The 24,190-nt window shown below is 40.5% G+C and overlaps 1 protein-coding gene across 5 annotated transcripts in view; it reads left to right on the top strand.

Annotated features, from left to right (window-relative positions):
- PIP5K1B (phosphatidylinositol-4-phosphate 5-kinase type 1 beta) overlaps positions 1-24,190 on the top strand; it is a 328,734-nt gene that overhangs the window by 192,943 nt on the left and 111,601 nt on the right. For all 5 annotated transcript variants that reach the window (XR_009564323.2, XR_009564324.2, XR_011377538.1 and 2 more), the window contains one exon: positions 4,618-4,917. Coding sequence is in view for 2 of the 5 variants with exons in the window: in XM_030877052.3 (XP_030732912.1) it covers positions 4,618-4,917 (300 nt within the window). In the remaining 3 variants the exon portion in view is untranslated. The remainder of the gene's footprint in view (positions 1-4,617; positions 4,918-24,190) is intronic.

The raw sequence follows: 24,190 nt of genomic DNA, 5'->3' as shown, positions 1-24,190 counted from the left end.
ACACTCTATGACATAAATCACAGCAAGATTCTTTTTGACCCACCTCCTAGAGAAATGGAAATAGAAACAAAAATAAACAAATGGGACCTAAAGAAACTGAAAAGCTTTTGCACAGCAAAGGAAACCATAAACAAGACGAAAAGACAACCCTCAGAATGGGAGAAAATAGTTGCAAACAAAGCAACCGACAAAGGATCAATCTCTAAAATAGACAAGCAGCTCATGCAGCTCAATATCAAAAAAACAAACAACCCAATCCAAAGATGGGCAGAAGACCTAAATAGACATTTCTCCAAAGAAGGTATGCAGATTGCCAACAAACACGTGAAAGGATGCTCAACATTGCTAATCATTAGAGAAATGCAAATCTAAACTACAATGAGGTATCACCTCACACCAGTCAGAATGGCCATCATCAAAAATTCTGCAAACAGTAAATGTTGGAGAGGGTGTGGAGAAAAGGGAACCCTCTTGCACTGTTGATGGGAATGTAAATTGATACAGCCACTATGTAGAACAGTATGGACATTCCTTAAAAAACTAAAATTAGAACTACCATATGACCCAGCAATCCCACTACTGGGCTTATAGCCTGAGAAAGCCGTAATTCAAAAAGAGTCATGTACCACAATGTTCATTGCAGCTCTATTTACAATAGCCAGGACATGGAAGCAACCTAAGTGTCCATCGACAGATGAATAGATAAAAAAGATGTGGCACATATACACAGTGGAATATTACTCAGCCATAAAAAGAAACTAAATTGAGTTATTTGTAGTGAGGTGGGTGAACCTAGAGACTGTCATACAGAATGAAGTAAGTTAGAAAGTGAAAACAAATACCATATGCTAACACATATATATGGAATCTACAAAAAAAAGTTGGTTCTGATGAACCTAGGGGCAGGACAGGAATAAAGACACAGATGTAGTAAATGGATGCGGGAAGGGGGAAGGGTAAACTGGGACGAAGTGAGAGAGTGGCGTGGACATATATACGCTACCAAATGTAAAACAGTTAGCTAGTGGGAAGCAGCCGCATAGCACCGGGAGATCGGCTCTGTGCTTTGTGACCACCGGGGGTGGGGGCTGGGGATAGGGAGGGTGGGAGGGAGATGCAAGAGGAAAGAGATATGGGGACATAAGTATACGTATAGCTGATTCACTTTGTTATAAAGCAGAAACTAACACAACATTGTAAAGCTGTTATACTCCAATAAAGATGTTAAAAAAATATATACAAAGAACTCATACAACTCAACATGAAAAATAAACAACCCAATTAAAAAATGTTAGAAAGTGGTCAGAAACAGGCACATGAAAAGGTGCTCTATATTGTTAATTATTAGAGAAATGCAAATCAAAACTATTACAATGAGGTATCACCTCACACCTGTCAGATGGCCATCATTAAAAAGCCTATAAATAATAAATGCTGGAGAGGGTGTGCAGAAAAAGGAGCCCTCCTACACCGTTGATGGGAATGTGAATTGGTGCAGCCACTACAGAGAACAGTATGGCGATTCCTTAAAAAATTAAAAATAGAACTACCATATGATTCTGCAATCCCACTCTTGGGCATATATTTGGAGAAAACTCTAATTTGAAAAGATGCACCCCAGTGTTCATAGCAGCACTTTCTACAGTAGCCAAAACATGGAGGCAACCATGTGTTCCTTGACAGATGAATGGATAAAGAAGATGTGGCACATACATACATAATGGAATATTATTTAGCCATAAAAAAGTGAAAAATAATGCCATTTGCAGCAACATGGATGGACCTAGAGATTATCATACTAAATGAAGTAAGCCAGAGAAAAAAATATCATATGGTATTACTTATATGTGAAATCTTAAAAAAGGATACAAGTGAACATTTTTACAAAACAGAAACAGACTCACATACATAGAAAACAAAACTTATGGTTACCAAAGGGGAAAGGGGGTGGAGGGATAAATTAGGAGCTTGGGGTTAACAGACACACGCTACTTTATATAGGATAGATAAAGAGCCAGGTCCTACTGTATAGCCCACGGAACTATAATCAGTATCTTCTAAGAACCTACAATGAAAAAGAATGAAAAAGTACATATATATATATGTATATATATATATACACACACACACACATCCACACACATATGCATGCATATAAAACTGAACCACTTTGCTGTACACCAGAAACTAACACATTGTAAATCAATTATACTTCAATAAAAAATAAAAATCGGCAGAGGATCCGAATAGGCATTTTTGTAAAGAAGATGTACAGATGTCACAGAAAAAGACAGTTAATATCACTAATCACCAGAGAGATGCAAATCAGAACCACAGTGAGCTATCACGTCACATCCATCAGAGTGGGTATTATCAAAAAGACAATAAATAATAAGCGTTGGCAAGGATGTAGAGAAAAGGGAACCCTCATGCCCATTGGTGGGAATGTAAATTAGTGCAGCCACTATGGAAAATAGTATGGAGAGTCCTCAAAAAATTAAAACTAGAACTACTGTATGATCCAGCATTTCCACTCCTGGGATTTATCCAAAGGAAACAGAAACACTAATTCGATAAGATATATACACCCCTGTGTTCATTGCACCATTGTTTTATGATAGCCAAGATACGGAAGCAGCTCAAGTGCCCATCAATAAATGAATGGGAAAACAAGATGTGGTATGCATATGCAATGAAATATTACTTAACCTTAAAAAACGATGAAATCTTGCCATTTGTGACAACATGGATGGACCTAGAGGGTATTATGCTAAGTGAAATGTCATACAGAAAAAGACAAATACTGTTTGATTTCACTTATATGTGGAATCTGAAAAACAAAACAAATGACCAAACATAACAAAACAGAAACAGAGACATAGACACAGAGAACAAAGAGGTGGTTACCAGAGGGGAGAGGGGTGTGGGGGAAAAAGAAATAGGTGAGGGAGATTAAGAGGTACAAACTTCAGTTGCAAAATAAATGAGTCATGAGTATGAAATGTACAGTGTGGGGAATATAGTCAAAAATTATGTAGTATCTTTGTATGGAGACAGATCTTAACTAGACTCATTGTGGTGATCAGTTTGAAATGTACAGAGGTAGCAAATCACTATGCTGTGTAACAGGAACTAGCATAGTGATGTAGGTCAATTATACTTCAAAAACAAACGAACTCATAGAAAAGGAGATCAGATTTGTGGCTACCAGAGGCGGGAGGTGGGGGAAGGGGGCGTTAGAGGAAGGTGGTCAAAAGGTACAAACTTCCAGTTATAAGATAAATAAGCATTAGGGATGTGATGTACACCATGGTGAATATAATGACCACTGCTGCATGTTATATAGGAAAGTTGTTAAGAGAGTAAATCCTAAGAGTTCTCATCACGAGGAAGAAATCTTTTTTCTATTTCTTTAATTTTATATCTATATGAGATGATGGCTCATTGTGATGGCTAAACTTATTGTGATACTCATTTCATGATGTATGTAAGTCACATCAATGCTCTATGCAAACTTTCTGGAAGAAGAAAATTCCATGTGAAGTAAAAAACCAAATGTAATCACCAAAATTATTAAAAATTTGTAAGACCATAGAAGAAGCCAAAAAAGCACAAGAAACAAGTACATAAATGTGATTACATGAAAAAGCAAAACATTTGTATAACCAAAAAAAAAAAAACCACAGGTATAAAATTAACACAAGCACATAGGATATTTCTAAAATGATAGAAAGTGAGGACAATAGTTTCCACAAAAGTTGGGAATTGGGGGAAGGATTAGGAATAGTAGACTTTTCGTTATATAAATGCCTTTTAGTAAACTATTTTTTACTTGTTGCCTACTTTTAAAGTGAAACAAAAATAGGTGTGTATTCCCTATTTTTATAACAAAAAACAACATAGTGGAAGAAAATATTTACCCCGAATAGAATAGGAAACTAATAAATATCCAGAATATATCAAGAACTCCAACGATGACAAAAACGTAAAGAGAAATGAGCAAAGGATAGTAACACAAAATTATCTTTGAGGTGGCTAAAAATATGTAAAAATATTAAATTTCTCTAGTTATTAGTGGTATTCACATTTAAATTAAATTAAATTGGAAACAAGTTGTTATTTTTCACCAACCACGCTTACAAAGATTCTAAAGTTAGATAATATTCAGCACTGGTAAGAGGGGTGGGAAATATGTAATCTTACAAAGTGTGGTAAAGCGGTCTGGCCATTTTGGAAGACAGTTTCTCAGGAGCTATTAAAATTTTAAATGTTCATCCCTCGTACCCCAGCAATTCATTTTCTCTTGAGCTACCTTAGAGAATAATCACACATGGCACTAATATCGTCTTTGCCTGATTTTAGTTGGAGCTAATTTGGGACATTCCGTCCATTTTCAATTCAGCCACTTTTAATGCCCTGAGATCAGAATGATAAAGTTGCTGTTCCCATAAGCCGACTTTAAAACTAGGTTAGGAACAGCAAAATTTTAACAATGGCCGTTAACAAAAATAATCACATTCCATTTTTAATTATCACTTTAGATGAAAACACGTCATAGTGGAACATTATTTTGTAAAAGTAGAGTTTAAACCTTTTTTTTCCTTTTTCTTTTTTTAGAATTTAAACCAGAATCCAAGGACTCTTTTGCCCAAATTTTATGGACTGTATTGCATGCAATCAGGGGGCATTAACATCAGAATTGTGGTGATGAACAATGTCTTACCACGCTCCATGAGAATGCACTTTACATATGACTTGAAAGGCTCAACCTATAAGCGAAGAGCCTCCCGAAAAGAGAGAGAGAAATCCAGCCCCACGTTTAAGGACTTAGATTTCCTGCAAGACATGCACGAAGGGTTGTATTTTGATACAGAAACATACAATGCGCTCATGAAGACGCTTCAGAGAGACTGCCGGGTAAGGAAATGTCATTGCTGTGAATGCCTTTGAAAAGTCATCTGTGGTAAGGTACCTTTGTAAGAATGTCCAAAAACTGTCACATGGAATCCCATCATTACCAATCCTGATGCTGATCCAGGCTTCCCTGTTCTTGAAGGAACTGGTGGATGATAAGGGAATTGTCTGGGGTCTGTTGGTTTTATTAATAAGCTAAGTCAGCTTTCTTTGATCAAATGAAACAATAATTTTTTTTTTCTTTTCATCCTCCCCTGTGGGAAAGGTGTTTAAAGTGGAGGGAAAAGAAGTTTAGGTTTAACACAGTGATTAGCGAGAAAAGCCATATACAAGACTTGGATGAAGTAAGATTCCAACAGGGGAGAGTAGCTTAGAGAAAATGCACTTGGTGGGATTGATAAGTGGATCTCTGGAAATCCACTGTATGTGCAGAACCATGAGGTGGGCCCATTTGCTGAAATTGCTCTATGTGATCTGAATAAGAGGCGATCAGGAATGAGGCTTGACAGAGCAAAGACCATTCCATGCAAAGTAGCCAGAGAGATTGTCAGGAGGAGGAGTTCCCCCAGCCAGCAATGCATAAGAAAAAAAGGAAAAAAAAGTAAAACCAAAGTCCAGGATAAATTTTTCTGACATGGTAAATTTACAGAAAGTCGGTAAAAGCCCTTTTGGAGAAATAGATGCAAATGCAACTCTGCTAGGTTCTGAAGGATGATGATCATTTGATTAACAGATTCTCAGGAATGTTATTTCCTGGCCCAGATGAACTTAGGAGAACCATGCGGGTTCTCAGCTGGGTTGGGCACGTTGGAGATGGGCTGAAGGCGTGCTGGTGCGAGGTTGGGTCCAGGCCTGACCAGGGCTTTCTGGAGAAGAGAATAGGACTCATGGGGCCTGATCACTGGGAAATACGGGGTGTGCCTTGGCTTCCTGGGCCTTCTGTGGACTTGGTCAGATGACGCACCTTGTTACAGGGGAGGGTGGGTCCCTTCTCTGCCCGACTCGAGCTCACCTGAAGGTGAAGAAGGCGGTCTAACCACCGCATGTAATGTATAACATGGGGAATCCTCAACGAGAAGCACAGCCCCACTGTCGCTGGGTTTTTTCTTTCTGTGTTAAAACATCTCTGATAACGCATAAAGATGTGTCCTTGGAATTGTTCGTTTCATCGGTAGAGGATTTACTCCACAGCTCCTGTCCTTTAGATGCCATTCATTGATGCTTCGAGTTTACCAAGCTAGCCTAAGATATTTCCCTTTTGTTTTTAAATTGAAGTATAGTTAACTTACAATGTTGTGTTAGTTTCAAATGTATGGCAAAGTGATTCAGTTATACATATATGTATATATATATTCTTTTTCAGATTCTTCTCCATTATAGGTTATTAGAAGTTATTGAGTATAGTTCCCTGTTCTGTATAGTAGGTCCTTGTTGTTTACCTGTTTTATATATAATAGTGTATATGTTAATCCCAAACTCCTAATTTATCCCTCCCCCCCTTTGCCCTTTGGTGACCATAAGTTTGTTTTCTGTCTGTCAGTCTGTTTCTGTTTTGTAAATAAGTTCATTTGTATCATTTTTTTAGGTTCCACATATAAGTGATACCATATATTTGTCTTTCTCTGTTTGACTGACTAAACTTAATAGCCTAAGATTTTTTAATGCATTATTTCTTTTAATTATCTCAGCCACCATTTGACATCAGTACCATTCATACTCCCATTTTAATTGGTGAATAATTAGGTTCTTAAAAAGGTTAACAAACCTGTCCAGCATCACCTAGCAAGTCAGTGGCAGAGCCCACACCTGTTTGGGGACAAAGCATGTGCTCTTAACAATTGAAATTTAAAGATTCAACGTAAAGATTTTTTTAAAACTATCTTTTCAGAAGTCATGGGGATAACAGTGGGAACCAAGCAAACAAAAAGCTATCCAGCTGATCTATTCAGATATCTGGGTGCATATGAGTGACTCTTGTTTTTCTTTAAAAAGGAAAAAATAAAACATACACACATTTTAGGAGAAACCTTTTCCTGTGCTTTTCAACCCTGACAGGATGTGGGTGAAAAGTGACTCTCAGTTCCCCAGGGTTTCAAACAATTTTAGATTTGCTTTCTCTTTGTGTGTGTGTGCATTTCTTGCCTCTTGAATATGGAAAGCCTTTTTTTCTGCTGTTTTCTAAAGCCACAGGCTCCTATGCCAGAAAAAAAAGGAAAGGTCAAATGTAAAAAGCCATTGCACAGGATTTGTCTGTTTATTAGCATTTCCTAAGCCCAATCCTGATAGAACAAGGTCAAACATGACTCTTCGTCAGGAATGAGACCCTGGGGATTTGCCTTTTTAGTTTTTATTTTTTGAGGATTTGTTGTGCTAAGGCACATAAAGGTCAATGTGGAGGTATCCTAAGCCTGACTCCCTGTCTTTCATTGCATTTGAACTTGTCAAAGACACAGATCATGAAACTTCCTTAAATTGCGCACATCGGCCTTCAGAAAGGCTTTTCTTGGGGTGGAGTTGGAGCATGGGAATGGCATGCTGCGGGGGAACCTGAGTCCCTTCTGTGATCTGCCTTGACTATGACCAAGGCCTCTGTGATCTGGAGTCAGCAGCTGATTCTCAGATCAGAGCTACCTGGAGGAAGGCACTTTTCTGGAATGGTAGGTCTTAATATTTAATAGTCATGGGCCTCTTTGTAAAACTGATGAAAGCTGTGAACTGTCTTTCATGAATCCCTTGCAGCCCATCGTCTCTCTACCCGCTCCCTACCCCGGGCTAACGACCCCCATCCTAGAGCCGAGCAGACTCATCTCTCTTTCTTCAGGTCATCTTCTGAAGGGCTGGAATAGGATGTGTGGTTGGCATTGCCCACAGCATCTCTTACCCTGACATTTCCCTCACTTTACAGAGCTGAGCTTTAGCACCAGATGAGGTGCTGTGGAGATCCAGGGAGGATGTAAGTTCCCCCTGGGGCTGGCACCGGCCCCAAACGATCGGGAATCTCTGCTGTTAACAATCCTCTGAGTGAGGCAGTGCTGCTAAGGCTCTAGAAACAAGTCAGGCAGGGGACTGGATTACTGTGTCACCAGCCCAGCCAAAGAAAGGTGAGCTACACCCATATTAGGATGCATTCTTTTACTCACTTATCAGACATGTATTGCAGGCCTCCTGTGTGCCAACATGAGGTGAATGACCTCTATTTTTATTTTTTTGAATTTTTTTTGAAGCATCAAAAAATGTGATTTATTAATATGTGATAAACATACTCTCAGCAAGAAATTTCAATCAATTCTGATGTCAATCCATCATCTCAGCGGTAGCAAGATCTTTAAGACAGAAGTAAGGTTAGGATGGAGGGAGGGAGGGAGAAATGAAGGAAGGTCAGGTGTCTGGATGCCTGGATATTAGATCTTCCATTGATAAGCTGTATGATATTCGACAAGTCATAACGTCTCTAAACCACAATTTTTCCTTAATATATAAGCTCATCTTATGTCCCAGGAGCACTGTGATGATTAACTTAGATGGTGTAGGTGACATTATTTTATAAATGATAAAGCCAATATAATACAAATGTTTATATTTATAAATACTTATATTTATTGTTATAAATTATTTATTATTATTTATCTTTATAAATAATATGAATTTTGAATTTTATTTTATTGATTTTTTATACAGCAGGTTCTATTTTTAATCAGTGGCCATTCAGAATATTAAGTGCAATGATAATATTCTAAAGCATTTGAGGGATCAGAGTAGGTAACATCATAGCTTGGTTCTGAAGAAGGAGAAGAGTTCTCCAGGTAGGCAAAGAAGTAGAAGCATATTTCTAGGAAGAGAAAATAATATAAGCTAAGCATGAAATGGCATAACATGTTCCAAGAACTAGAGTTGTTTGGTGTTGCAACAGTTAATAGTAAAGGAACATGTGAGGTTAGGAGAGAAATGCCGTCAGGAACCAAATAATGTCAAAAGACCCTTTCTGCTGGTGCCAGGTCCTCTTAAGGGTAAAGCCAGGAATCCCAGACCTTTGGACCTCAGCTTTTCTGTTGTTCCCAGATAGAAACGATAACCCTCCTCACCTCTTGCTGCCGACTTCTTGCTTCCTGCCCCCACCTCTTTCATACTTCGGCGTGACGTCTCAGATCCCAGGACTCCATTTCCCTTGCGTAACTGCTGGCCGGAAGATACCTGCCTGACTCATTGACCCAGCCTGACCTGCATGCATTGTGCCCTGCTCCCCACAGCCTACTTCCCTGACCCCCCATCAGAGCTGCTGCTTCTGGACTCTGCATCCAAAACAGCCTGGGCCGCCTCAACCCACAATGAGCCCTCTTGACAAATGCCATCTTCCCCTGCGCCCTTTGAGCAGCCCCTGAATCCTTTTCCCCAGCTTCCCCAGCCCAGCCTCGGGCCCTTGCCCATAAGCCTGTCCCCCTGTGCTGGTCCATGCCTACCAACTCCTCCACGTGGCACGCCGGCCACTTGGAACTCTTCTAGGGAACGGAGCGCACTTTATCCTTCAACCCTGCTGAGGCCACTTGCCCACAGGCTTCAGACGAAGGGCTCTTTCCAAAAGCAGGGATCCAGATCTTGGGTTCTCTCTGGCTCCCACATTGCTGTTCCCTGTAGGCTATGTCTGGGGAAAATGGACATGTGAATAACTGGGTTCCCTTTCTGGAAGCATTTCCTCTTCTTTGGCCTCACCCTCTGCCTGCTGTGACAGCCATCTACACCCATAAGAGAACCTGGCCCAGGGTAAGAGTTATGTCAGCAGAAAGTACCACCAGGGCATCACAGGTCACTTGCCATCAAAAACAGGAAGTAGGATTTATTCAAACCATCCCCTATGGTCCCCATGTGACAAGCTGAGAGACACATCCTATGTGAAAACTGGTGTTCCCAGGTACTCCATTATCTTCCCACAGCCTGTTCCTCTGCCCGTCTTCCCTGGCCTGGGGATATGATCAGCATGAAGCAGTTGCCCACATCAGTACCCTGAAGCTACTCTTTCCATCCTTCTTTCTTGTTCTCTTTCCCCACACTCAGTGAATCACCGTGTCCTATCCAGTCCTTCTCCTAAATAACTCTTGGATCTGCCCCCTCCTCTCCAGATGCACAGCCACGGCCCTTATTGAGACCTTTCCTCACCTGGAGTTTTGCAGTAGCCTCTTTACTAGTTTTCACTATCACTGCCTTTCAGCATATCCCTAATGCTGCTGCCAAAGTGATCCTCAGATCAGAAGACCACCAGTTCCTGAAGATCCTCTAGTGGAGGTCCTCTACTGCCTCTGGGCCAGAGCCATACTTACTTCCTAGCTTGGAACATTCAGATCCTTCCCGATCTGTTCCTTGCTGCTTCTCCAGATGCTCCTTCAGCTTCCTTCTTCAGCCTTCTCTCCCCTCTCCCCAGAGCATCTCTACTCTCCAGCCATTCTGACCTACTGGACATGTTCTCTAAAGGTTTTGGTCTTTTTTGTGTGTGTGTGGTACTTGGGCCTCTCACTGTTGTGGCCTCTCCCGTTGCGGAGCACAGGCTCCAGACACGCAGGGTCCGGACGCGCAGGCTCAGCGGCCATGGCTCACAGGCCCAGCCGCTCCGCGGCATGTGGGATCCTCCCGGACCGGGGCACGAACCCGTGTCCCCTGCATCGGCAGGCGGACTCTCAACCACTGCGCCACCACGGAAGCCCAAGGTTTTGGTCTTTTAATACATGTTTCATTCCGCTGGACCATTCTTCCCCTCTCTCCTTTACCTGTCCCCCTCCTACTCATCTCTTCCGTGAAGACCACCATGCTGCGGTTCCCCAAGCCCCGACCTCTTTTGAGGGATTTATCACACTATTTTATTTATTCACATGTAGATCCTTGAGCATGAGGATCAAACCTTAAAGTCTTTGTTATCTTCATTGCCTGGTGCTTAGTCAGTACTTAGTAACTGTTCATTGAAACACATATTCGAGGGACGTCTCTGGTGGCGCAGTGGTTAAGAATCCATCTGTCAGTGCAGGAGACACAGGTTCAATCCCTGCTCCGGGAAGATCCCACATGCCGCAGAGCGGCTAAGCCCATGCACCACAACTACTGAGCCTGTGCTCTAGAGCCCGTGAGCCACAGCTACTGAGCCCGCATGCCACAACTACTGAAGCCCGCACGCCTAGAGCCCATGCTCCACAACAAGAGAAACCACCGCGATGAGAAGCCTGCGCACCGCAATGAAGAGTAGCCCCCGCTCGCCACAACTAGAGAAAGCCTGCGCGCAGCAATGAAGACCAAATGCAGCCAAAAATAAATACATAAAATAAATAAATTTTAAAAAGAAAAGAAAAACATATTCGAGCAAGGGAATAAACTATTTGATGATAGAGGGAGACAGGTTTAGTCACACTTCCAGAAACAATCTATCTTTGGTGACTTTTGTACCTCTAGCTGTCTTTTAAGTTCTGCGTGTTTTGGAAGAAGTATCCAGTTTCCCTGCAATGCCTGCCACATATAGCATTGAGAATTTAATAAAGCAGATGATCTCCCTTTTGAATCACTTGGGATTTTTTTAAAAAACTGTACTGATTGCCCCATGTTAAAAGTCATTTGTGTAACAGAAGTATTTTTATCTTTCAATTATTTTCCCATAGAATCAGTATTGTAAATAGTCATTAGACTTTATTTTATTTAATACTGATCCTTGTCTCCTTTAGGTGTGTATCCAGTCTCCCTAGCTAGACTGTAAATGTCTCAAAGGCCAAAGCTCATTCCTTATACCTCTCTGCAGCTGCGTACCTGGCTTATTGTGTACACTCAGTACATATTACAAGATTATGAAATTAAAGTTGACTTGAAATTTATTAATTTTGGAAGAACAATTGGGAACTATTTTGTGTGCATTTTAAATTTACTATAATTATTTCTTCTCTGACATAACTTATTTATGAAAAATCTAAAATGTCTCATATCATTTAATTAATTTGATAAATTATTACATCCTACAATATTTATTGATAATTCTGGGGACATGACATTGATAAAGTATATTAGTAAGAACTTGTGTTTGCAATTCAAATAGTTCTTATGTGGGAGTCATATCGGACAGTCTTGATAATTAATGACCTAAATGACTTATTTTACATTTATTATTTTTTTTGTTGAGCAGCAAATTTATTAATTTTTATGTGGTGTGGAACCAATTTTCCTTTTTCACACAAATGTCTGTCATCATAAATATTAATATTAATGAAATATTAATGAAACTGGTCTTAAGAATACTGAGACTTTTTGATCTGCAAACTGGGATTTCATCCTAACTATGTATGGCAAGTTCTAAATTTGTAGATCAGATTCTTCTCAGCTATAGGCATGTTTGTATGGGTTACAATGTAGGTTATTTTCTTTAATACTTAATTTAGCATAATGTTACTGCTTACCCCATAGCTATAAATTACTTTAGCATTAATTTTTTTGCATTTAGTTTAGACAGGTTCTTTTCTTTTTTCATATGTATTGGTTGCCTTCCAGTTATCTTTAAAGAGGAAAAAAATGTTTCAGACCTAATAGAAAAAAGATGTACATCTCTTACTGATGACAACACTTACATTTAAGCTATTTCCTTTATCAGTAAGGAATTGGAGTTTGTTTTTAGACTTCAGCTAAAATATGGGAAGGGGACAAGGATATCATTGACTCCACATCTCTGTTCCAGACACTGAAAGATTACTTCCGAAAAAAGATACAGATAAATGCACTGTTTTGCAAATTATGTCTTTAAAACACTATAATCCCATGATATATTTTATTTGCTCCATTGTTTTAAGTTATGCGTTTTGCTATCTCTTATTAGTTATTTGTAATACCAACATAAAGCAAAGATAAAGTTGGTGAAAAAAAATAAGTAAATAAAACCAACTTACGGAGTCCAGGATTGTTTGAGCTGGGAAGAATCATAGGACTTCCCTGCTAGCGCAGTTGTTAAGAATCTGCCTGCCAATGCAGGGGACACAGGTTCGAGCCCTGGTCGGGGAAGATCCCACATGCTGCGGAGCAACTAAGCCCGTGCACCACAACTACTGAGCCTGTGCTCTAGAGCCCGTGAACCATAGCTACTGAGCCCGCATGCCACAACTACTGAAGCCCACACGCCTAGAGCCCGTGCTCTGCAACAAGGGAAGCCACCACAATGAGAAGCCTGCGCACCACAACGAAGAGAAGCCCCTGCTCGCCTCAACTAGAGAAAGCCCACGCGCAGCAACGAAGACACAACGCAGCCAAAAATAAAATATAAATAAATTAATTAATTAAAAGAGAATTTTTAAAGGGCAATGAGTTTTAAAAAAAAAAAGAAAATCATGAAGTTTCTGAGAAACAGTGGAACAATGCCTTCTGTGCTCTGGCCTGAGAGGAAATGATCTTGGACATAGATGTCTGTCTAGCCAAGCCACGTTTCCCTGTGAGACTGGAAATGAAGGTGTCACATATGCAAGGACTTTAAAAAACTTCCTACCTCTAAATCTTCTTTTATAAAAAAAAATTTATTTTGAAATAATTGTAGATTCACATGCAGTTGGAAGAAAAAAAATACAGAGAGATCTCATATACTCTTCACCTAGTTTTCCCAGCAGTAATATCTTGTAGGACCTTAGTACAATATTACAACTAGGAAATTGACATGGGTACAATGCAGGGATCTTTTTCGGATTTCACCAGTTTTACATGCACTCATTTGTATGTGTGCGTGGGTATGTATATATATCGTTTATGCACATGTGTATTTATGTAACCACCACAGTCAAATATAGAACAGTTCTTCCACAAAGATCCCTCCTGCTCCCCTTTTATATGTGGCCACAGACACCTCCCTCCCATCCTACCCCTCCCCAGTCCCTTGCAACCACCAATCTGTTTTCCGTCTCTATAATTTTGTCGTTTCAGGAATCATATGGTGTGTAACCTCTGAGATTGGCTTTTTTCACTCAGCATAATACTCTTGTGATCCATCCAAGTTATTTTGTGTATTGGTAGTTTACCCTTTTTATTGCTGAGTTATGTTTCATGGTATGGATATACCACAGTTTAAGCATTCACTCATTGAATAACATGGGTTTTCTGTAGTTTTTGACTGTTATAAATGAAGTTGCTATGAGTATTTTCATAAGGGTTTCTGCATAAGCACAAGTTTTCATTGCTCTGGTATAAATGCCCAAGTGCAGCTTCTGTGTTGTATGGTAAGCACGTGTTTAGTTTTGGAAGAAACTGCTAAGCTCTTTTCCAGAGTGGCTGTACCATTTTGCATTCCCATCAGCAATGTATGAGTGATCTAGTTGCTTTTCATCCCCACCAGTATTTGCTGTCATCACTGTATATCTATATAGACACACACACACACACACACACACACACACACACACACACACACATTTTGGGGGAGGGGGCTGCATCGGGTCTTTGTTGCTGCATGCAGGCTTTCTCTAGTTGTGGCGAGCCGGGGCTACTCTTCGTTGTGGTGCGCGGGCTCAGTAGTTGTGGCTTGCGGGCTCAAGAGTGCAGGCTTCACAAGTTGTGGCACACGGGCTTAGTTGCTCTGCGGCATGTGGGATCTTCCCAGACCAGGGATCGAACCCACGTCCCCTGCATTGGCAGGCAGATTCTTAACCACTGCACCACCAGGGAAGTCCCATGTCATCACTATACTTTTTATGTTAGCCGTTCTGATAGGTATATATTTAAGTCTGTTAAAAAAAATTGCTTAAGTATATACTTCACCAAAGTAAAAGATAAATCCAAAAAAGAAGTAGTTTGGGGATAAAGAGTGGTGAAAGTGAAACAAAAGAGCTTACAGTTAACTCTAATGGCTGATCATATGTCTGTGGGTCTTAATGCAATTGGTAGGGATTCCTGAGAAAGAGACACCTGAGGTACAGGACTTTAGCGCTAATAATAATCATTTCCATGAGACTTTAAAAGTTCATAGCACTTGATCTAACTCTATTCTATAGCCATTGGTATCTCTATATTGTATTGTAATTACGTGGGTACACGTTTTATGTTTGCCTACTAAAATCTGCTCTCTAGGAGAACAGGAATTGTGTGATTTCATTTTCCTACCCTTCAGATCACTTAACAGAATAGCAGTTGTCTCAGTGTTAATCTTTTGATGAAGCCTAAGAGATAACATTTTTTTTTAATGTTTATTTATTTGGCTACGTCGGGTCTTAGTTGCAGCACGAGGGATCTTTTGTTGCGGCACGAAGGATCTTTTGTTGCGGCGCGCAGGCTTCTCTCTGGTTGTGGCGCATGGGTTTAGTTGCCCTGTGGCATGTGGGATCTTAGTTCCCCGACCAGGGATCGAACCCACATCTCCTGCATTGGAAGGTGGATTCACAACCACTGGACCACCAGGGAAGTCCCAACAACAACATTTTTGAAATTATAAATCTTACCTAATCAATAAACATAATAAGAGCAAGCTTTGTTAATAGTGTACCCATGGTTTGATACGAAATAGTACCAGAGTTAATCATCATACCAGTGTTGTGAATTGGAGGATAATGGTTTGAAGTACATTTGTATTGCTCACCTGGCCAGCATCTGTTAATGACCAGTAAATTAGTCAATTGCAACTGTGTTGACCGCCCAGTCCACTCAGGTATTTATTTAGGTGGTGACTGGTGTCCCCATTTAAGACTCTCTGAACGACACAGCTGTTCATCAGTCCTGGAACGGGGCTGATGTTTGTCCAGCTTTGGCACTTGCTGCTCTGCATCTCTCATGCAGGTGGGTGATGGGAAGGAGCTCCCACCGCAGTAACAGAAGGGACAAGATGGTCAGTACCAGAGAATTTCAGTAGCTGCCAAAATCCAAATACTCTTCTATGTTGTTGTTCATGCCTGACTTTCTACTGAGTAAGACATAGCTCAATTTGAGCCAGACAAGTAATTCTCAATATTTCAAAACAGCTATTCCAGTTTTGGGTAGAGGGAGCATTCTATCTTAGATATAACCTGTAGTTACCAAAGTAACTTAGCATTTAAAACACATCATACATGGTATATAGTCATGAAATACGTATGCACAATATAGTACCCAATACATGATTTTGTGGATGGTAAGGACTCATTTCCAAGGCTCAGTTCATCCATAGGTTGTTTCCATTAACATTTGCTCTGAGCCAGGCAGTGCTTGACATTTCAGATAGATTGTCTCACTAATCCTCACAACAGCCCTGCAGAGTGAGTGCCATGATTCCATTTTGACAGATGAAGTGGGGACCCAGGAGAGGTTCAGCTTCCCCGGGTCTGCAGAGCTTATAGTGCTGGAGCCAGGATTTCCACCCAGGTCTCTTTGGTTGCAAAACCCAGGTTCTTTCATCTGTGCACTCTCCTTAAGGGGCTTGTAGGTGTAATGGAGGAAAGTCTGTGGAAATGAAAGTGTTAAGTAATAATTTGGATGGACGCAGAGAGGGTGGGCTGGAAGTGCCCGATCACTGGTTTTCTAGCTCTGACACAGAGCTGGTGAGAAGGTGCTATAGGGGTTAAGAAAGGGCTCCATCAAAGTAGAGAACTTGGTTTGGACAAGGCAAAGAGTTAATGAAGTCTCACAACCTACTTCAAGGAAGGAGGGAGAGAGGAAAATCGTGCCAAGTGACTGAGGGAACAAAAAGTAAAATTAGTAATCCAAACATTTAGTTTTGAAAGTTTAATGAAAAGCATAATCAAGCCCATTGACACTTGCCAACTGTTACCAACATGTGTGCACATGAAATCCTGTTAACTTAAAAGCAAAACTTCTTTCTGAGAAATGTGATGGTTACAGTGGAGTCGATTGTTTTTCCAATCTGGTGGAGAGGGATACTGGGGACGCAATGTGGGCTGTTGAATCCTGTGTGAGCAGCTTTTGAGAATTCTCATTAACTCCAGAAATTGAAGGATTATCGAGCCAGTAGTTGTTTTTTTAATGCTCACTTCAAGCCAAATGGAACAATATAAAAATTTCTACCGAAAAGAATGGAAATGGGAGACTGGAAATATCTTCCTCGACTCCTTTAAAACTCCTTTATCTTTTCCTCTCATAAGAAATAATACCTAAAGATTAGAGAACTCACATATTTCCTAAGGTGTGGAGGTGGTGATGTGTCTAGCTAACTTTCATTTTAAGTAATTTGTCACATATAAATATAAATATACAATAATTCCAGTCAAAGGAAGCTAAAGTCTTTGGGCTTTATGAAATAAAAATAGTATGTGAGGGTTTCCTGCTTTTGTGTGAATAGAACCTACCTGTCTTTGATTTTGTAGATGACCCTGGGTCTAGAGGTTAGGTCACTGTAGGCCCCAAATAGGAGGACTCACAGAGTATCTGAGGGCAGGGAGCAACGGGAAGGAAATGTCCCTGTGGCCATATCCTCCTCCCCTGCGGGAATCCTGGGAAACCAGAGCAAAGAGGTAGAGCAGGAAGGGGAAGTGGCCGCGGGGGACATGACAGTAGCAACCCTGGCTTTGAAGATGTGTCTGGAAAGGCTGTGAGGTTGGCCGGAGTGGATCCGGTTGTGGGTGCCAGTGTAAGTCTGTCACACGGATGACCCTGTGAATTAGAGCAGGGTTGTAAATAACCAAGCCCATGGGAGACGGAGGGGTGGCGGACCCCAGCAACTTACAAAACGGAGTTGAACCTCCATAGCTTAGGAGATTCTGGAATCTAGTAAGAGACTGAGTTCCAGAGACTTAAGAAGTATTTGAGAGTTTCCAGGGTCTGGGAAAATGTTACAAAGTTTAGGAAATGGATCAGAAATATGCCCTGTGGAAACACTTTTAAAGGGGGAAAATCTGTTTGATTTTTATAGGGCTTTATTTTATTCATTCAACAGTGCCCATTTACTGAGTACCCACGTTATGGAGGAAGAGGGCCTACATGACTGCCTTGTGAAAGGCAAGGTACTTCTTGGGCCACGCACTGGTTCTAGTTCTTTCCAAAAAGCTCAGCACATCTGGCTTCTGAGAGGCTTTGGCTCATGTACACAGCTCTTCGTCCCTGGCCCTATCAGCACTTTTATATGCGTCCTCTCTCCTGCAAGTGACTGTCCCTTTGATATCACCATTGTTCTTCCTTCAAAGACATACCTTAATTGAGTTATTTCAATCCAGCAAGGATAACTACTCTCCTCACTTCTGTTCCTCGAAATTCTGCACTTCTATACTGTGAGGTAGAGAATCTCCACAGGAGAATTTCTACCTCCCCTCAAAGGAGTGAAATGGCCAAGGACAATCTGTTATTAGTGAATTTATATATTAAATTTCAACTTTTTAAAATTTATTTTTATTTTTGGCTGCTTTGGGTCTTCGTTGCTGTGTGCGGGCTTTCTCTAGTTGCAGCGAGCTGAGGCTTCTCTTCGTTGTGGTGCGTGGGCTTCTCACCGCGGTGGCTTCTCTTGTTATGGAGCACAGGCTCTAGGTGTGCGGGCTTCAGTAGTTGTGGCTCACGGGCTTCAGTAGTTGTAGCTTGCAGGCTCTAGAGTGCGGGCTCAGTAGTTGTGGCTCATGGGCTCTAGAGCTCAGGCTCAGTAGTTGTGGCACACGGGTTTATTTGCTCCACAGCATGTGGGATCTTCCCGGACCAGGGCTTGAACCTGCGTCCCCTGCGTTGGCAGGCAGATTCTTAACCACTGCGCCACCAGGGAAGCCCTAAATTTCAACTTTTTATAAACAAAAGGATATATCTGTGCACTTCTCTATATGTATACTTGAAAAAACTATTTTAAAAGGGATACATACTCCACTGGATATATTAGTTGTCCGTAGCTATTAGGGAGGCAGGGAAGTTAAAACCTAATGTTTATTTAAAATATCCTCATCCAGCCTGAGAGTGAGCCTGGCTAGAGTCCGATATTGTTGACTTCCTCTCTTCATTCCTCCACATGAAGACCTCGTTTGTAAACTTTGCCCGTGTTCAGTCAACTTCAGCTGTTCCAAAAACAAACCATTCTAGATGCCAACTCATTGTTTACTGTGTTTTCACAAGAACCTGGTCATCTGGCTTCGGATGATAATGGACATTCTCTGGAGATAGAGCTCCGCCAGACTCTGATATTCCTCTTTATGAAAGAGCTGTACAACTTTTTCTAGATTATTAGCAATTTCAGAAAATATGTCGACAACTGTATTCTCAAGGAACAGAGAAAGCAGTGATTCCGGGTTGCAAATTTATTCTCTCCACTCAGAGGTGTAGGGAAAATTGAGTCTCTTCATTTTCCGTGACTACTCTTTTGCTCACTAAAATCCAGTCTTGAACTTACCAATTAATAATATTTCAGTCTTTTCGGGTTTAAATAGTCACGTTTCAATTTTAATAGTCTTCTTATTCAAAGTTGAACTCCCTCTGAGGACTGGTGTAGACTGACCCTCTTTTATCACTCCATCTTTTTAGATACACACCATTGAAAATGTAGGGTATTGATCACATCTTGACATACAGAGACTAGAACATTGCTACAGGGCTCTCCACTTACTATATTCTATTTCCACCTCAAAACATCATCCTCATGCTGTGTGGGATGTGGCACTGAGCTACTATCCTATGCTTTCTTTAATTTTGACCATGTACACATATAATTGTTTCTTAAATAAATCAAAATACCTCAAGACCCCAAAGAATTCATTTCTAGTGACGGCTCCCACAACCTGGGTTTTCTGTCACTTCTTAAAACTTACCGCACGGGTAGGTACTTGTTCTTCATAAATCGTAAGTTTTTCCGTACAAATGATGACTTTCCCAGACTTAAGACTGTTCCTGCCCTGTGGAACCTTTTATGATCTCAGAGCATGGTTTGGCTTAATTTTTCTGGCTTCAAACCACCACAGGAATCTTGATTGACAAATTGTACCTTCCCTTCCTACCAAATTAATTACATGTCATTCAACAAATAGTTTAAATTCTTGCTCTGCAAAAGGCTCTGTGCTAAGTCTGTGGGAGGGATAAAAATGAATAGGATATGGCCCTCGCCTCAAAGAAGCCTAGTGTTTAAACCATAAGGCCAGACCACTGAGGTCTTATTTATTGTGGACAGATTACCCCATTCTTCTTTGCTGTCTTTGTTTATTAAAGTGCAGAGGGGAGGGAAGAGGACTTTTTTCCTCTTTACCCAGACAGGCAGTTCACCACAGCAGGTGGACTGTAGTAGACAGTGAGGAAGATTCGGGAATTGCACCTCATACATTGAAGTGGATGTGGAAACTTGTGCCACGTGTGGCCTCTGAGTCTCACTGGACAGCTGGACAGCCCCAGACTCTCAACTGTCCCACCAGTTAAGCCACAGTGAAGCAAATTACTCATGGCAAAGCAAACCAAAAGATAAAATGGGAAGTCCTTGACAATTTTAATGTGTTACTTTTAAATCTGTTTACAAATAATTTATTAAGATATATTTATGTGTAGAAACAAAGTGTCTTTAAAGAAAAAGATCCATAACCCATCTAATATAGAAGATGATGAATATATATATTATTCATTCATATATCTTTTCATAGATAGATAGAGGTTTTAAAATAATAAATGACTATTTCTAGTGCCTCTAAGGTATACTTCTATTACTTTAAGCTTTTTAAGTGAGCAAAAAAAGCCTCTGTACAAGGTAATCAAGCACAGCTCAGAATTCTAAATCACCACATTAGACACAGTGAAAAACACACTATTGCCATCACTAGGCTAAGGACTGAATATTTATTTCAGTCTGCTTTACCAGTCAAAATTGTATGGCTCGTCACAGCCTGTTTTTTCTCTTTATTATATTAGCAAAGAACACTCTGAGCTGTGTTGAGGAAATTAAGTTAAATTATAAAACAACATTTAGCTTTAACTGGGCTTGCACATGTGAGTAATTCTGGAGCTGTACTCCAAGGAGCCTACTTTGCGGGTAAATGGCAGACCCTTGGATTCATTTTACCGTAAACCAGTGGGTCCAGGAATGTCTATTTGTATAAAATCTTCAGGATACCGTTTTGAATTGTGTCATCGAATTAACACAAATGTTTTTGCCAGTCATTTACTCTTTTTTTTTTTCAATTTTTTAATTTTTGGCTGCACTGGGTCTTTGTTGTGGTGCGTGGGCTTCTCATTGGGGTGGCTTCTCTTGTTGCGGAGCACGGGCTCTAGGTGCGTGGGCTTCAGTAGTTGTGGCTCGTGGGCTCTAGAGTTCAGGCTCAGTAGTTGTGACGCATGGGCTTAGTTGCTCTGCAGCATGTGGGATCTTCCTGGACCAGGGATCGAACCTGTGCCCCCTGCATTGGCAGGCAGATTCTTATCCACCAGGGAAGCCCAGTCATTTACTCTTCATTTACTCTTCATTCAAGGACTAGACAAGGCCAGTTGGAAAATTACTCAGGGCCCTTGGTACATCTTCCTGTCAGCTCCACATCTTGTTAATTTGTTTGGTCTTTAGATCTTTCATCAAAGAATGATCAGGTGAGATGAGTGTAGAACATAACAACTTTTCTGCTTTAATTATTTTAGTTAAGATCCCAAATAATTTTTTATTTTTATCTGTGCCATCTCTTGCCTGTCATTAGCAGAGGTAGTGGTAAGTTAACTCTAAACAGGCATATGAATGCATTTCATCTAAGCATTTCAAAGCAGTGTATTAAACTTTACGTTTTGAAAAATTCAAACCTATGCAAAAGTGGACAGAATATTATAACGAACACTCATGTACTCTGTACCCAGCTTCAACAGTTTTCAACTTGTAGCCAATCTTGTTTCAGCCCACTTCCAACCCCCCCATAGAATTTGAAGCACATTCCAAACATCACATCATTTTGTTGAAATATATTTTAGTAAGAGTCCCTAAAAACTAAGGACTCCTTTTTGTAAAAGTAACTAGAACCTCTTTATCATACCTTTACAAAATTAACAATTCTTACTCGTCAGTGTCCAAATTTCTGGTTGTGTCAGACATAAAACCTTGTTTTATAGTTTAGATCAGGATTTAAATAGGATCCACCCCCCACCCCTCACCCTGGTCACTTATTTTTTCATTGTGGATATTTGTTGAAGAAATTGGTTTGTTTATTCCATTGTCCAGCTTTTGTTGATTACATCCCTATAATTTCTTTTAATATGTGCCTCTCTCCCCTTTTTTTTTTCCTGTAGAGTGGTTGTTGGATCTAAAGGTTTGGTCAGATTTAGGTTTGACTTTATTTTTAGTGCTCTCTCCTCGCATCTGGAGGGACATAGTGTCAGAATGCCTTTCTTCCTGTGATGTTAGCGGCATTGCTGACCACTGACTAGATCCGTCAATTCATTAGGGGTTGTAAAATGGCAATGTTCTTGTTTTATCACATATTAGCTAGAATGCTCAAAGGATTTCTAAACAAGAGAGTGCTGAGCACATAACAGGTGCTCAGTAAAATATTTAATGAATGGATTAATTTTCATAAGAGCCCCCGTGACATGGGAAGTCATTAGAAACCTTGCCTAAGATCTGATTAAAGAGCATCTTTTTCCTCCTAGAATCACCATCCTTCTTTCTCCACTTTGCATAAAGCATCGCTTACAGATGACTTGAATTATTTTTGCCACTCTTAATATCTTCTGGTGCTGTTCTTCAACAGTCTTTTGGACTTATCTGATGATTTTCCTTTCTCAGTCTTATGCCAACTTAACTTCACATTCCTTACAGATTGGAAAAGCAGAGAAACAGAGCACAGGAATGCTAAGGAAACCCTAAGATGTGTTTCAGAACAGAGCCTCCATCTTAAACTTAGCACCAAGCACTCTTGGGTAGTTAAAGGGTTTTTGAAGTTGACCCAGCCTGTGACATGCTCGTTTTGCAAAGCCTTCCTAAAAAGAAATGTGATGATCTTACCAGCTTCCAAGCTCAGGCTAGTTTACAACCAACAAGCTTGCCTTTTGTCTGCCATTTAGTTGCGTGCCTACTGAACAGTGAATTCAGAGTCTCTAAATAACAGCTTGATTTTTGTCCCTGACACAGTGCGTATAAATACCTCTGGTGTGGGAACGTTTGAAAATACTGTAGGCTATTAGCTCTCTTTTTTTCTGATGACAGACCACAGAATCACAGTAAATGCTTTCAGTGCTCAAGATTTTTCACAAGCATTGTAATTGTGAAGCGGAGAATCTAAGTTCTTATATTTGAGATATAAGATGTATTGCTATACATTTTTTGCTGCTGAATATTTTTTCACTTGCTTGCTCACAGGGAAAGCAGTATAACAAATGCACATTTCTGCTGTGATCTGAGTGTACAGCAGGGAGCACAAAGTAAAGCAAGTCTTTGGTGAGCACAGTAGCCTTATGTGCATCATAGGAAAAGTATAGATAAACCGAGGGTCAGATTTTATTCCGTAGAGGGGCACTGATAATGTGCTTGGGTTTTCAGAGAGGAGGTGTTTTCCTAATATTTCGTGCAGATCATGAGTATAGTTTTCATGGAGCTAAGAATTGAGATAGACTTTGAAAAACCAGTGTGATTTGAATAAGGACCTTCTAGAAGAAACAGGAACAGCATGAGCTGTTCATCTTACCTCTTCAGGGCACATTTTGGGGTAATTAAGGGATTTCTGTTTACTAGCCTGGGAGATATCTCTAGACAGGTATGAAATAACAGAGAGATGTTGGCTGGGGCCACGGTAGCAAGGACCTTCAGTGTCACTTGAACAATGGTGAGAGACTACAGGCTTTGAGGAGAGGTGTGATGTCACCTGGTCAAGTAAAGGTGTCAGGAATGAATCAGAAAGGGAAAAAAGGGAAGTTGAAATCAAAGCTTTAGCAAGGAGAATCACTTTGATTATAGAAGCTGCTGGACTGGGCAACTTCATGAAAGGAAAAGGAGTCATGGAGTCTGAAATCCACATTAGAATGATTTCAGGTAAGAGAGAAAAAGTGAGAAAGAACTGCCTTAGGGGGAAAGTGTACAGAAGTTTAGAAACGTCCAGAAGGCTATGGGAAATGTACAGGACTGGAGGTTAGGAGTGAGTTTGGACTAAAGGTAACATTTTAGGAATTGTCTGTAGAGCAATAATAGTTGGAATCTACCCCTAAAAGATTCTTAAATCTATCCACGTCTCCCTTGAGCTCCCCTGCTGCCACCTCATTCAAGTACCGTCAACCCTCACCTACACTATTGATACCCTTCAGTCAAAAGTAGGTCCCCCTTTTGTGGGGTATCTCCACAGCACCCTGATTTTTCCTTCCAGGCCTTATTCCAATCTGTGGTTCAAGCTTGTGTAATTTTGAGGATGGTGTCATTGTCTGTTTTACTTACTCCTGAAGATCTGGCAGC

Source organism: Globicephala melas, chromosome 6 (assembly GCF_963455315.2).
Source record: "Globicephala melas chromosome 6, mGloMel1.2, whole genome shotgun sequence".
Classification (NCBI taxonomy): domain Eukaryota; kingdom Metazoa; phylum Chordata; class Mammalia; order Artiodactyla; family Delphinidae; genus Globicephala; species Globicephala melas.
This window is presented reverse-complemented; position numbering and strand designations above follow the sequence as displayed.